At 31.7% G+C, this 16,348-nt stretch overlaps 1 protein-coding gene across 6 annotated transcripts in view; it reads right to left on the reverse strand.

The window, feature by feature from the left end:
* Positions 1-16,348, reverse strand: part of Abl (tyrosine-protein kinase Abl) — a 114,368-nt gene that overhangs the window by 23,372 nt on the left and 74,648 nt on the right. For 5 of the 6 annotated variants that reach the window (XM_067052919.1, XM_014436875.3, XM_014436876.3 and 2 more), the window contains exons 2-3: positions 1,994-2,164; positions 29-327 (exon numbers count right to left, since the gene is read on the reverse strand). In XM_067052919.1, the coding sequence (XP_066909020.1) occupies positions 29-327; positions 1,994-2,164 (470 nt within the window). The remainder of the gene's footprint in view (positions 1-28; positions 328-1,993; positions 2,165-16,348) is intronic. The other variant, XM_014436880.2, reaches the window with a different exon arrangement.

A 16,348-nucleotide genomic window follows, 5' to 3' on the forward strand; every position in this document is an offset into this window, starting at 1 on the left:
TCATAATGGGAAAAAGATGAAATTTTACCTTGGTATCAGGGTCTTCATTGATTCGATAATGATACACTCGGCCTTCGTATCTGAGGGATATACTCCTTTGTCCAGGTGAGCTTTCAGACTCTCTGACGAGAAAGCTTCCATTAATACCAGAGGATAAGAGATACTCGGCAGCATTTCTGGAAATTGGTCCATGGTACCAGGAGTGCTTTTCTAGAGAGTTGACCGGTGTCACGTAATTGGATGGTACCCATCCGACCTGAGATGAGGCAGAATGTGCTTCACACCATTCTCCGGATTTATTGTAGGACAGGATGCGAACCTGCTCACCTGAAAATATAATGATTTATTCATTAGACATTGCAAATAATTAAACTAGTCTTACAAAATATTGTAAAAGGTTATAAATGTTTTACATGACGCTTTTTCTTCTTTTCACACATCTATGTGACAACTCAAATATAATGAACATTACCACTATATGAATAATATAGCCAACTGTATATTTTATATTTCATCAATAATAATAGTTACATCAGTTTAAAAATAATCAGATCATTAAACAAAATTCATAGTTTCAATTCCAGGAGTGATACCCTAATTGCTAAATAAATAGTCATATTTTTATTTTGAAATGTCAATCATAAAATATGATGTCCTGAAATAAAGGCTTTGGGGTGTTAATTAAAGAACACAGAAAAAAATTAGTAAACAAGATAATTTTATTTGTAAAATTGTTCTCAATACACTTTTACCAAGATAACGTATAAATCAGTGACAAAAATGGTAAACATATCTTAATTCTTCAAAAACAAAGCTCCAGAAAATTTTGTTTACATAACAAAAACCTTTTAACCCATAAAGCAAATGGCCTGAAGAAAAGTGAGTTTCGAAACAGTCTTTTCAACACCAATGAGCCGAGTCTCTTTGTATTCTTAAAATACTTATCAGTATTAAAATAAAACAGAAACTCAAATGTTACAAAAACTGATTTCTAACCTAATTATGAACAAAGAGATATGAAAATAAAATAAAAAAAGTTATTTTTTAAACCCTTATCCTGATGTCTTCCCTAAAAAAACATAACAGCTCAAATACATGTCAAGTGTGTTCACTAATATTTGGAAAAGTTCAAACAAAATTACCAATAATCTACTCTTGTGAACTATTGTAACCATGTTAAAAGAACTTTCTTTAATTTAAGAATTAATCAATTTCTAGAATTCAAGGAAGGTTAATCATAAGTAAATAATATATATTTGGGAAGACACTATTTGTTACAATTCTTAATAGTCATAAAATAATGATCAGATACATACTAAGAGGTCAAATCTATCACCAGTGCTTTGAAAATACTTGTAGAACTTTTTAATTTTATTTTGTCAGCAAGAAAAGTTTTTTTCAATCCAAGAACAGAAAGGAAACATAATTTTGACATGTTTTGAAGAACTATCATTTCATTAACTACAAATTACAATATTTTAAATGACGATCTGAATTTTTATAAGACAACTAGTTTTTTGGGTAGATTACGGAACATCAGCTATTAGAAACAAACATTCAATACCAGACTGAAATCATCAGTACAACAAAAATGTTCAGGGCACAAGTCATTGATCAATCTAAGTTTCCATTCCATATTCCATACAATATATATATATATATATATATATATGTATATATATAAATGCATGTATACTATTTTTATATATTATTCACAAAACATGCACAAAATTAGCAGCAATATAAACGAAACACTTGATGAAGTTGCAGTGTGTAGTGAGTAGTGAATTCCTGTCTGGAGGGATTGAATTTATCTCATAGCGAACCCAAGGAATATGAATACTGGCTAGAGAATATTGGAAACCTCTAGACGGCTCAATTTTTGTTTCTCAGTTAGAAGATGTTAAACTCAATGAAACAATAACTTCATAAATCTTAATTAGATTTGTAATAGTAGTTAATGGATCGATTCCTCCAATATAATATATTCTACCTTTCTTAAGGGTAAGCTGGTTTTCACCAGATGCCTGGAAGTCGTAGAGAGCAACAAATAACTGAGGGTCATCTTCTTCTTGAGACAGTAGGTTCTCTTTTGATGTCCATCTGGAAGCAAGGCCCGCTGGCTCTGGTATGTGAGGCAATGGTCGACTGGCCAACAGTGCTTCTGTAATGAACAACAATATATTCAATTCAAGTATAATGACAAAAAAACAAAACAAAAAAAAAAGTATATGATCTATATTATTGCAGATTGACAGCTAATAAAATAATTCACTTAATAAGTTATCCATGATAAAAGTTTGTTAAATTAATATTACAAATAAAGATGGGTAAAGAAAGAATTGAATTACTTCAGGTAATCAATAGGTAAGACTAACTTAAAAAAATAAATAAATAAGCATAACAAAAAAATAAAATTAACAAGCTGTATTTTAATATAACTTACTATTTTTTGATTCATAAAGATGCTGTTAAACCAAAAATGAGAGGGAAAACAAAAGAAACACTGATTTCACCATAAGAGAAATTGGAAGCAGCGATTCCCAGAGAATTATTTTTAAATTTTATTATTATTATTATTATTTCTTCAAAGATTAGAAGACAGACTTGCCTTATATAAAATACAATATTTTTATGGAGATTGATTGAACTCAGTAAAGTCGGTATAGGGGGAAATTGATAGTGTAACTAGAATATAATAGAAATGATCCTGGAAAAGGCTGGGAAAATAAGTGAATGGAACAACTTCTTCACTATTATGAGAATCAAATGATGATAAAAAATAATACAGCTATTGTAAAAGTTTTTTTCTTTTATTTTAAATCAGCTCATCAAATTATCTTTACTTTTATCATTGAACAGTAAACCATGGTAATAATCGAGAAGACAGTCAGGATGCCATTAAAAACTAACATCAAAAATATTAAAAAACTATTTATTGAATGCTGACATTTTTGCTCACAGTGCAGATCTTCTTAAGGCTAAAAATACAATACAATAAAAATGAAAATGATAGAAGCAATAAATGTTAGTAAAAAAAGGAATACATTCAGTAACAGTGATATAAAAGAAATCAAGAGCAAACATATGAAGACATGTTAGGACTGAATTTAAAAATTAATCAACAAAGAGTAAAGTAATATAGTAAAACTAAGTGATATAGTGTAATATAGTAAATGAAAAGTAAAAATAAATAAAGTAGACAAATAAACATAAGAAACTGTTACTCTCACAGGAGTGAAAAAAAGAAATAAGAGCGAGCCATATAAAAATAAACTATAATAATTAATTTATTAAAATATAATTAAATTGAAGTAAAATCAATAATGTGAGGGATCAACCGCTAGCAGGATCAGTCTTTATTTCAAATCTAAATTCCAAGGGAGACTGAATTCATTCTTCTTGTCAGTTGTCCCCAAGAATGAGACTTCTATGTCTCCATCATTACAAAATTTAGGATGTTTGCCATGTAAGGTGCCACTTTATGTCCATATGGTGTTCTTTTATTTGAGGACTGTTGTGAAAACATTTAAGTTCTGCCTTTATAGCCAGATAGAACGAACATAATGTAGTTTTACCTGGGATTATGATGGTAGTTTGGAATGAGTTGCACTTATAAAAGTGCGTCATTATTACTGTGATTCATGAAGATTAATAAACAAGGTTATAATAGAAAAGTTGCTTATCTATAGGTATCTATGGCCTAAAACTTGTAATTTAACAAGGACTCCTCCAGTTTCTTTTTGATAATAGTAATTTTAAAATCATTACAAAAAACCTTTTTGGGTAAGGACACCCTGTTCTAGCAATTAAATGGAAGATGACTTTGCCCAACTGGCTTTAAGTATTAATAAAACAAAAATAAAAACCTACACTTCATAACTCATGGTGCAATTAATTTATCTTACATCTGGTCAAAAGGGCTGCAAAATCTAAAGTTTAACACTACTAAAAATCACTTGATTGAATGTATGATGAAATCAGCTGTTTTTGATTGATAAGAGATCTCCAGATCCCTGCAACTCAGTGATACCAAGAAAACTAAAACTGATAGGGTAAAACTTACCATGGGAAACATAATAGATCTCGAAGGGTTTACCTAACACATTAGGCGCCTATGGTGGATCTAAAACATTTTTGAATACAGATTTTTTTTAACTGGGCTAAGTTGCCCATCCCGATTGATGGTATTTATTAGCTTACAGATGTAGTTAATAAGGTCTCTTATTATCAAGATGACCCTACCAAACAGCTTGGATTATAGGAGGTAAAGTAGGGCAGGGCAAGGTGGTAAAAGATTTGCAAGAAATAAAAATATTAAGGGGAAATGAAAAACTAAATTAACTTTAATAAAATTACTGATATAGAAGGTAAAGCAGTTACAAACCTAAAAAACAATATTCTGAAGTAATGGGAATGATCCTTAACAATTCCGTCTGATTCAAATTCCTGCAATGTCCTTGAAGTATGCCATTACAACGCTTTTTTGACAAAGTATCAACTATGGAACCAGAGAAGTTTTTTAAGGAGTAGATAATACTTTTTTTTAGTCCAATCTAAGTCAGGTGTAAATTACTTTGGCATGGAGTCCGCGCTCCCATTTTATAATTTGAGTTTATTATAAAATGGGAAAAGAATTCCAGAAGCTTAAATTACTTTTTTCTATCTTTCTCCTTCAGTACATTCTCAAGTAGAACCAAAATTACATTAATTGCTGCAGATCGAATTGTAATAAAATTTCGACTTGGTGTTTCAAAGAAGACATTAAGCATAAGAGCTAACACTTAATTTTATTTTATTCAAAATGGTCAGGTAAAGGAGGAGGCTCGGAGGCTACTTTTGCAATATTTTAACGCGTCAGTCAGCTTGATGAAAAAGGTTGACGACCCTGGGAAACATAATCGCTTCGACTCTCTGAAACCGAGGCCTCTTAGTTCCAGAAATTCTAGTTCTCAAAATCTGTTCAAAGTTCATTTATTATATATTTATCTTGGAAATATCAGCACGGTAGCAAAGTAGCAGAATATAATAGGGATATACCCAACTGAAGGCTTTCTATTTTTTATTTAATACTAGCTATGCACCGTAGTTTCATCCGCGTTAAATTTGTGTCATACATGTCTTTTTCATATATATGATGACCAAGATCATCTAATTAACAAAATTTAAATTAGAAATTAAAGTTGGAAAACAAAAGGTAGAATCACTAAAAAAAAACTGACTTGATAAAAAGCCTCTTGACTGTTTTAATTACGAAGACAAATATAACACATATTTATTTATTTTTTTTTCATTTGGTTTCATTGAAAAAAACATGGAAAACAGACTCCAAAAACATGCAAGGAAGAATATAGAATTAACATAAATTAATAGCAATACAGATAGTACTAACCTGTTAATAAGGTTATTAACTGCCTAAATTACAAAATAACTTTGTTTCTAGACCTTTTTTTTTTAATCAGAGTCAAAATTGCAACTCTGATTTTATATGAAAACATATCAAATTTTCAGATAATAATTTCAAACTTATTGTAAAGTCTCTGAAGTAGCTTATTTTCTACGGATATGACGTCACAAAAACTAAAATAAAAAAAGCTTTTTTACTTTCATATCTATATTTATTTATTTTGTATATACGAAATACATAGTAATGGCAAGTATGACGATGGTAAACATTTCGAATATGCATTTTCAATGGAAGTAAATTTTTTAAGGTGCTCTGCATTCAAATAATCAAGATTCACTAAATGGTTTATGGGTATATAGACTAGTTGCTTGTTTTTAAATGAGCTGTTGGATGCAAGTGTTCTAAGTCAAGTCTTGAGTTTTGAGAATACCAAAATTTTAGAGGAAGTTCTGACAAGTTTTTAGGAAGGAATAACAACTTTTTCTGTTGAAACTAGCTAAGTCGCCAGGATATAAAACTATTCAAAAACATTTCAAGACGTCAGCATTTACATCACTTTTGAAAATGATATTTACTTAAGAAAAACGTTTGAATGTGAATTATGAAAGTGTATATTATTCTAAAACAACAAAAACTGTATCTGAGGAACTATTAGACGTACAGATATCTATAGGTAATAACTTAAAGCTCCTTAAATGCTCAGTAAAGAAATTCGTAAATTATCTTCGTAGAAGAGGTAGTTTCCAAAATATTGATTCCTTCCGAATAGAAAAAAATGTTGGGTTAGAGAAAATTACTTCGGAAACTATTGATCGTAGAGTTCTGTTACAGCTCAAACTAAAGCTAGACAAATAAGTCGTAAATTAGGTTATAATGATTATCTTCGTAAAGATAGAAATTTCGATGATTGTTGACAAAATAGCATCACAAAATGTTATTTTCCGTTATTTGGAAAAAATATATTGGCTTTTGAAAAACTGATTTTCTGAACTTTTAACTGTTTCTTTCCATTTACCTACTGGGGTCCAAATTTTAGAAAATTACCCTAACCTACCTAAGAAAAAAGGCTCCGGTGGAGTGTACCAGCAACAGTTCAAATTCTACTGTTCGACATTTACTGTACCTGTAGTCTAGTTATAAAATTAATAAATTTAGTCAGTTTTGAAATCAACGAAATGGATGAATAAAACTTTAGAATGGCAGGCAAGGTTTTTATTTTTATTTTTTTTTTAAAAAAAGAATAATATAAATTTCCATAATTCACATTCAAACCTTCTAAAACTAGTATCTTTTTCTGATGCTGCTGGCTCCGGTACTAAGAGGCAAGACGTGCGATGATCTCGCTATTGTCGGCACACCCCTGGTGGGCCGTCCTAGGACAACATAGACGGGATTCTTTTGTAAATTACGTCATTTGAACTCCTAATGAAAAATTTCCTCGTATGCGAGACACTCCATTTTACACCTCAACATACTAAAAATTGAAACCACTTCAATAGCATGAACATTTTTTGAATAATCTGTAAACCTAATTCAAACTATGTTCACGCTAATGAAATAGACTTTCAATTTCACTATTACTGTACTAAACCCACTCATGTGATTCTTAAGAAACGCCTTAGGAATGTATAAAGAATAAAACCTCTCTCGATAAACTATCCAATGCAAAAATATGTTTTCAAATAATACTATTTTTCTAGAAATGAACGCGTTCAAATAAACAAACTCTTAAGGGATAAATATTAGTACTCATAGATAATTACATATAAAATTTATATGTTCAAACTATTAGTGATAAATTTAAGTATACGATAAGATAAATCGTTTAAAATCTTATTTTTTTAATTCGCACACTGATCCATTTTTCTTTCCGATAGTTATTATTAAAAAAAAACTATGTTTTTCTGAGGTTTTATCACTGGTGAAGAAATTGAAAAATCCTTGTGAAAAAGCGGCTTGTCAAGAAGTGCGCACGCATGACAGAGTTGCTGTCAAAATTCAAACTACTTCAGGAAACTCGTTCAACGAGTGGCCTTAGTGGCCCTTTTTTCCGACCCCTCACGGCGACCTAGAAGTTGCTACCTCGTAGTCACCAGAGTGGGAGGACCCAGATTCATTACAGGAGGCCGTCGAAAAATAGATATCAACTGTCACAAGTGGGATCAAGCCCACACCGTTCCAAACCGGATACTCAGGGGCTTTCATCTTAACGTGCTCGAACATCACGGTCTCTCATTAAAAACATAAAAATCAACAATATAATTATATTAAAAATATTAATATAGATACTTGCTATTGTTAGCAAAATTTATACTAGGAGTAACCTAAATGTTTATTATCGACGCCTGATCTTCCTAACAATGAACAGTAAACGATGAAAAACTTCATAAATCAAGATGTAAGGTTTAAAAGGTAGGAAACGAGTGAAATGTATTAAAAATATTTTACAGACAAGTAACATACGCAACTTAGGTTTTTTCGGATATAATGTGGGGAATGGATGGTGTCATTTTTAGACTGGTAATGTGAGATGATCTCTGGTCATCAATAATTTGATCTCATTTTTTCTGTTCTGATGATCCCTGAATTCACGAAACGTTGATGATAGACTAATTTTTTTTTTTGTTATCTCCCAATATCATATAAGAAATAAATGAATGTAGAATTCCGATCAAGCCACTTTGAACTTAATATTCTATATAATAACTAAAGCCTGTACAATAGCTAGCTAATTTGAGGGAGGGAACAATATAATTGGCAGAAGTTTATAGTTTTGAAAAAAGGAGTTTTCTTTTTTTTCTACCTTAGTCCTTCAAATGTGTGGTATTTAGGAGAGTGGGGTCGATAAGAGTTTTAGCAAGTTGAAGTCAAAAACTTTATTAAAGTTTATTATTAATTATGTACTCTTGAGAAATATGAATAATATAATATAAATAACATTATATAAATATGTAAGGAATATTAACACGGTCAATTACATATGCATATAATTAATATATTCCATTTATATAAATTAGTGAATATAGGATGGATGCACTAAATCTATAGGTTTACTGGGCATCAATGGTCTATAATCAGGTCCTCAAGATTTCAGAAGGAACAGTTCAGTCCCAACGTTTATTTGGCAAATATTCTCTTAAAATCGTTCAAGAAATGGCATTTGGTACGGCAAGTTTGATGACAGTTGCGATTTATTAAAACTTTCTAACAACGTAAAGGATTTGTCACGTCTCAAGGCGCGATAATAGGGATATGACATGAACTATTATTACATTAGTACGAAATAAAATAGTGATTTCAAAAATAAGTGCTTAATTTAAAGAGGAATGAAGGAAGACTTGTCAGGTATATAAAACCTATATTGTGATTAAAGATTTTTTTAATTTTCAAAACCTCTTTATTTTTCATTTAAATACAAAATACAATAATATATAATACATAGGTTGTGATTAAAGAATAAAACTTGTCCTTGTTATGTAAAAAGGGATGTTCCAACAAGTATGTTTTACACTTCACCTGATCTGGAAATTGTGTTTGGTTGAGAAATCTACATCAAGTTAATATTTTTGAGAGCCTGAAATCTTTTTGATTGTATTTCACGTAGTAAACTGATTAATATCAACGACTGTTTCAGTAAAAAATACCTAATTTGTCGAATTCCACCTTTTAAAAGAACATTAACGTTATAGAGGGAGTCGTATGCGTACTTATACTTTGCCTTATAAGCTTGATTATATATATTATATTTCCAATATATACGTATGATGATATTTCTAGCACATAGTAAGTGATAAAGAACAAATAAATTACGATCGATTGCGAATTTTTGAATTTTTTAAAGTAAAACATATTATTTTTAAGTTAGAAGTATTTATTAGTAAAGAAAAATGAATTAAATAATGATATATTCCCAAGTAATGTAATTAATTATTTTGAATACCAATATTATTGCATTTTATTATGAACCAATAACATTGATATAAAAAGAAGGTTGCGAATTCACTATTGACATGTCAGCACCATTATACAATAATTGCTGTATTTCAAAACATAATTCCGAAATTCAGTACTACATGATAACCGTTTAGATAAGGATTGCATTTAGGCTTTAACAAATTAAAAAAAAAAAAAAGATGAAATTATTAAGATAATAATTTAGAGACCAATTCAAATTTTAGACGTTTTCCTGTTTTTATTATTAATTTTGATAATTATCTATTAACTAATTCGTGAATTTTTCTACTAATTTTTTCACAACGGATTACATCTTTTAAAACAAAACTAATCCAAAGGAAGTAAATTTGAAGATACTTGGATTAGGGTATATTTTACTAATTATAGGGAACAGGGCCAATGGCAGAGAAGCTACTAAGCTAACAAAAGAGGACAGATCCCTACCTGTATATTCCATATAACACCTCCCGGAGCCAGCGTCGATGCTGCACTTCTGTTTCTTCTTGCGCCTCCTGCCCCTGGAACACAACATGTCTGGGGCGCTACTGACCGTTCCGTTATGGAGGCTCCCCTCCCCCGGCATTCCTACACCACTAATTACCTGGTCCCCAGGCCGACCTTTGGTCCGTGGATGTCGTACCAAAGATCTGCCCGACATGACTCATGCCGCTAGTTCGAGCATAAAATCTAGCGAATCGCTTAATAATTCCTTATGAGCAGACTTACCCTTAATAATCCGATGAAACCAATAGTCTAAAGAGAATGGAATAATATAAATCAATTACTCTAATACAGGCCTGATAAGTCAAAAGGGTCAACTCTCCCCCCTCCCTTTTTTTAAGTTCAAACCGGAAATGCAACAACAATGAATTCAGAAAATAAAATTGGAGTTAGGACCTTTTAATTTTAACGCAGATTAGTATCAACAATCTTAGCGTTAGTTACAGAGCTTCATTCCAATTCATTGACGTTAGTTATACTTAGTCTCGATTGTAAAAACATTAAATAGAAAGAAAAGAAAGTTAATAAAATCAAATTGTCAGATTCATAGTAAAAATTAAATAAAAAAATTGTATAATATGAAAGAAACATAATATATTATTTACGTTATATATATATATATATTTTAACATAATTCAATAATTTTCAAAGAATGTTATATTATTTTCAACTAAGATCCTACCAAAAGGAATACAATTAACTGCGAATTTTCCTTTAAATTTGATGTTTTTTTTATTTGATATTAAACTCATAGCGCGACAGGTGGATCTGAGAGAACCCAGAGTGATATTTATTTGTCTTACGTTATGGTGTTTTCAACTGATTTATTTTGATTTTTTTAGGTTGTATAATCCATAAATACATAATTGAATTAACTATTAGCTAGGTCGTACTCTCATTGAAATAGTGTGACAGGGCTTAAATAAGGATTTTTATATAATGAGAAAATTTAAACCTGTTCCTACCACCTGTGGATTGCCCCAAGGCTCTGTACTGGGACCAATACTATTCGTGCTTTTCACAATCTCAGTGGTATCGATCCAGCACCCGAAGGCAGTGGTTGCTGCCTATGCGGATGACATCGGCATCTATGACTCCAGCATTAATGCTCCAACTACGCTGTCTCATGCACAGGAAGCGGCTAACACCATCGCTGCCGAACTCAAGCGGATTGGAATTAGAGTGAACCCCGCCAAGACAGACGCTATCGTGATGTCATACCAAAAAGGTAAGAAACCACTGCCTACTCACTTCAGGATTGAAGAGGTTGACCAACGGATCTCCACCTTCCTGTTCTATCTGGGAGTCACACTCGATCGCCATCTCACATTTTCAAGCCATGTTCGTGAGAGACTGAAGTTCGCCCGTCAGAAGAACTATCGACTGTACCATCTGCTAAGATCTCCGCAGCTCTCGCTCAGAATCAAGCTCCAGATATACAAAGCTGTCATTATAGCGACGCTGCTCAACGGTGCGCCCCTGCTCAAACACATGTATAGAACCACGCTCAACAGACTGCAGAGCTTCTAGAACTCTGTCGTTCGGAAGATAGTAAGAGGAATTGGGCCAGAAACACTGTCATCCACGATGAGCTCCAGCCGGAATACATTGGTCGGAGACACATCAAATTTTTTGATGGGTTGAAGGCCTGGACCAACCCGCTGTTCCGGGAAATCGCCAGCTGGGAGATGGGAAGATGTCCCCTTGGTAAATGTTCTTGCCATGGGACGAGGTTTGGGCTCTGCAGTCCCATGCAGCCCTGCAGATAGGAGATAGGCCAATTTTTAACGCTTACAGTCCTCGCTCATTTTGATCCGTCCCAAGAGCGGAGGAAAACTATAAAGCTTCCACTAAGATGATGAAAGTTAATTACTTATAATAATAATAATACTAGATTATTACATACTGTACAGAATTACATACTCAGTAGGTCAGAGGATTCAATAGTTAGGTTCTCAGTGACCTATTAGAAAAGGACACCTCTCATAGTTTACAAGAAGGATCTTAGGTAAAAATTAAAACTTTTATTCACGGCTTTGTTAGCCATAGTATGAAGCACAATCAATACTTTATTTATTATTATTTACAAAAAAAAAAAAATCAATATTCTATTAAATGAAATATACTATAAAGCAATGTATGGTATTATAAATGATAATAGCCCTCCTGTTTTTCTCGGGAAATGCTAAGAATGGTGGCTCTGTTATATTATTTCTGTAGGAAGAAAGAGTTAATATTAAACTTTTGTAAAAAATAAAATAATTTATGTTCAACACTAAAACAATGCAGTCCGGAAAGATTTAGTTTTAACTTTACTAAGTAACCGGCTTTATTTATTTATTTTTCTTATAAAAACCAAACATCTAAAAAAGAATAAAGGATGTGGCGACACATGACACCAACGTGTCACAGGACATGAAAGTGTTAATGCGGAACAACTATTATCAATACTCCCATCCGGAATAAACCGTAGATAATTATCACAATATATTATATGATGATCCCAACTGTACCTTTGGAATCTGGCACATCCGAATTCAAAGGGGAGAAGCTAGGTTTTATAACAGCGGAAGAAGGTAATCACACTACCGGAAATGATAATAGACGAGATTTCTGATTGATATATTAGGGTCTCATTAAGTGCCTAAGGGAACAAACCTAACTATAAGGACGCACAAACCCGATTAGATCCAATATTCGGGATCTGTAGAATGTAAAGAGATTATTTTTAATTACCCAACCAATTTATTTGTGTCAATCGTGTGGACTGATTCTTTCGTTTTTGTTGTGTGGAATTTCGGCCCCGGATACAAAGGTACAAAATCGGTCACCATATGTTAATAGCTTCTGAATAATAGCCGAAAGCGTTTCTCTCTAGACAGTAGCCCCAAAACGGCTAATTTGATTAAACTTGTTACAAGTCTCAAGTTTTAATATGTAATGTGATTTTTTAATATAACCATTTGAAATTCAATTAAAGTTTCTAAAAAAAAAATCTTTTAAATATTAATTAGGAAAAATAAGGTGTATCGAAGATTGTATTTTCGTTTAAATGTTGTTTTGGTCAGTTTCTAATGGTAATAAAACTAGGAATGGATTCTTAATTTTTCGAAATCTATACATCTATAACAATCCAGACGCTTGGTGGAGGGATGATTAAATTGTCCAGTAATATAAACTATAAAAATAAATAAATGACAACAAAATCTTTATCAGACCAATAACAGAGAAAATAAATCAAGCAATTACAGCATTAGTATGAGGAGCTAAAGTGGTAAGGAAAATATAATGAGTGGGCACGAAAGCTGACTATTGATGTTCTGTTTTCTCAGCCACGACTCAACCCTAGTGTCTATGGAGATGTACTAAACCGCAATTAAGTAGGAACCTGACCCATCAACAGATAGGAGAAAATCTTGTAGTAGTAACCTCGCTATCTGCCTGTATGATCGTAGGGCAAGAATAAATATAAATTGAAATTTCTACTAATTACAACACATCCAGATGGAAAAATGAAAAGTTACGAGCGGAGAAAACAATATTTAACTGAAACAACACTGAACGTCCTCTATAACAAGTTTATTCTAGACAGACTTCCATAATTATCCGAAGTCACTGGTTAATATGATTCTAACAATATTTGCCACTAGTATTTACTTTTCCTGTTTTCTTTGGGTTGAATTCAACTCTTCATATGTTTATCAATACATTGTCTCTTATCTTATCTAAATTTTTGTTAATTCTGAACTATAATAAAATAAGGGGGAAAATAATATACTGAAATTAAAATAAATAGATCATGGCGTACATAATGTGAGAAATTTAGTAAAAGCATTAATCAAAATCGTGTAATTCTGTGAACAAACTCCGAAACATGAAATTTTTTGCAATATAAAATTAGTGTTCTTTGAATGTCTTTTCCATGATTCAAATTTATATTGAGGTTTGGCAGAATTTGGAGCTATGGAGCAAAAGGTGCAATTGCACAAAAATCTGGTCTCTATTTATTTATTCATCAATAAGAAAAATATTTTTTTTTTTGAGAATGAATATTTTAAATAATCCTTACTTTATAGTATTTTCTTACATTTTCCTAATCATTATATTGCAGTAATATTCATAAGTTAGAAAATGAATTTTATAGTCTAATGTGGCAATAAAGAAAATAGTAAATTAAATTTTTCTCGGATTCATATATTTGTAACATAAAACCTACCATTAATGACTTCAATTGTTTTCTGGACCGAATTAATGAAGCATAGAGCATAATTTCAGACAAACATTTTACTTTTACTTCTACCAAAAAAACAATAGCAAAATATAATCAAAGGTGAATAGGGATATTTTAATATATGAATGAGTGTTTGAAGAGACAGCAGGGGTGATGGACTAATCCTCATCATAACACCTTCAGGAAAGAAACCAGGACACATCAGTAACATCCGTTATATTGTGATACTACTGGCATGGTGGGAGAGAAATTAAATGCGATAATACCCTCCTTGCTATCATGGTTTGGTAGAGCGCCGTATGTTAAAAGAACATGGATAAAGCCATAATCAATCAATACTATACAAATATAAATAACTACATTAGGAAGAACAGTGCACCAGCTTCGTAACAAGAGGAAGATGAGATAAATAAATAGACCTCGTTCAGTATTAGAAATTTTCACTTCGGTCAGCTCGAAGCTTTTTTGTTTTTATTTCTAGTTCCAAGGTGTAAAGTAGCTATTCTAAAACGACTTGTAATCAAGAAACGGTACAAAATTAGCTAGTTTTTGAACCCGTTTCTCTCTGCCTACTGCATGCAACTGTTAGTAACTTGTTGGATAGTAACCGGTTCACTACGGCTGTAAAAGATAATGCAAAACTAAAACTAATCAACAGCTGGTTTTTATATGAATGATCTTTCTCGAGGTGATAATTAGGAGAAAAATACTAGTAACTGATAGTTTATGTTTTATACTAAATACGTATTTAACAACCTAGTAGGTAAAAAAAATCACTGTATCAATCAAATTTTTTTTTTCACACGGTCAAACCACGTGAAAGTTCCTCAAAATCGATTACTAGGATAGTTCTAGAAGACAATGCAGTAGCTAGAACTTTATTTTTTCACAGGCGCGGCAGACTACAATTAAAAATCCAGTTGATACATTTATTTTGAAAATGAGCCAAATGATTTTAAGGATCTTGTCAAATTCTGTTTACAAATCATTTTAGGTTTTTGGGGCTTAATATGAAGACTGGTTAACCAAGTACAGTAGTTATGATATGTATAAGTTTTCATCACTCTTCTCACCTCATCCTTCCGAAGACAACTCAAGTATTTACCTATATTTCAAATTTTACTTCTTTATAAAACCCTCATTCAGTTCCAAACAAGAGTGAGAGTTATAGAGTACTCCATGAATATGGTCTTGAAGTCAGGTTGGTGAAGAAGGGACTTGCAGCAGGTATCTGAAGTTAAATCGAACGTGGTAAATAGATAGCTGACCACTCTTCAGGGTAAGCCATCTTGTCAAAGGTTCTCAGCCAATTACTGACTGAATGATCATTGATTTCGGAAGTGGCTGCTCTTTTAAAGGATTAAACAACTAGATGTATATTTTTTCAGGTTCTATAGAGTTTCATGCACCACATATTATTGCTGAAGCATTGTCTTTTTTTTTGTTTTTATTTACATTGTATAATTATATGTTATTAATGTAAGGATTCTAGAATTTAGTTTCTCTGATATAAGTCTATACGATTTTTAGGTCTACTACAAGTAGACATATTTGCACTTTCGAGAAAACTGACGAAACAACTTGATTTTTACTAAAACAAGAATTCTAAAAATGCATTAAATTAGAAAAAAAAAAGGGGCAATGTTAATTAATATACCAACTTCTTCTAATATTTCATCACTTCGAGGATTAAACAGAATGTTCAAAAACGTCCATCACTTTTCAAAAATAAAAAAGTAATGGCTACTAATGATTCTGGCTTTCGAAAAGCTGCACAATATTTAATGGCACTCAAAATGTATTCAAAATCACGAAAAACATAACTCGCGCTATCCCTGATACCAGCAATTGTCTTCATCTTTCCTTCAACATTGTCTCAACAGGAAGGGACCCACAATTGATTGCAATCGTAAAGGGGTGCTTGGTTTAACCCGAGAGGATTATAAACACATCAACGATTCTTTGAAAAAATAAATGCTTTAGTTAATCTATTTACAATGATAAATAAATGATGTAAGTATTGTTAAAGTCCAAAGGTTTAGTATCTATAATTAACTAAAGAAAAGATTAAAAATAAATTAAGAAGCATAACTGAGTAAATTATCAGTACTTAAATGGTATGTAATCTAATATAAAATAGTGATTAGCGGCAAAATCCCTTATTCTTCTCTTGCATATGAAAATGCACATATGCGATTTAAACCATAGAAACATGTCCTTGATTCCAACCACATAATCCCAGATCACCAGTTTGG

The sequence above is a fragment of the Halyomorpha halys genome, unplaced genomic scaffold (genome assembly GCF_000696795.3).
Source record: "Halyomorpha halys isolate HHAL.00 unplaced genomic scaffold, Hhal_1.1 Scaffold2137.1, whole genome shotgun sequence".
Taxonomy (NCBI): Eukaryota; Metazoa; Arthropoda; class Insecta; order Hemiptera; family Pentatomidae; genus Halyomorpha; species Halyomorpha halys.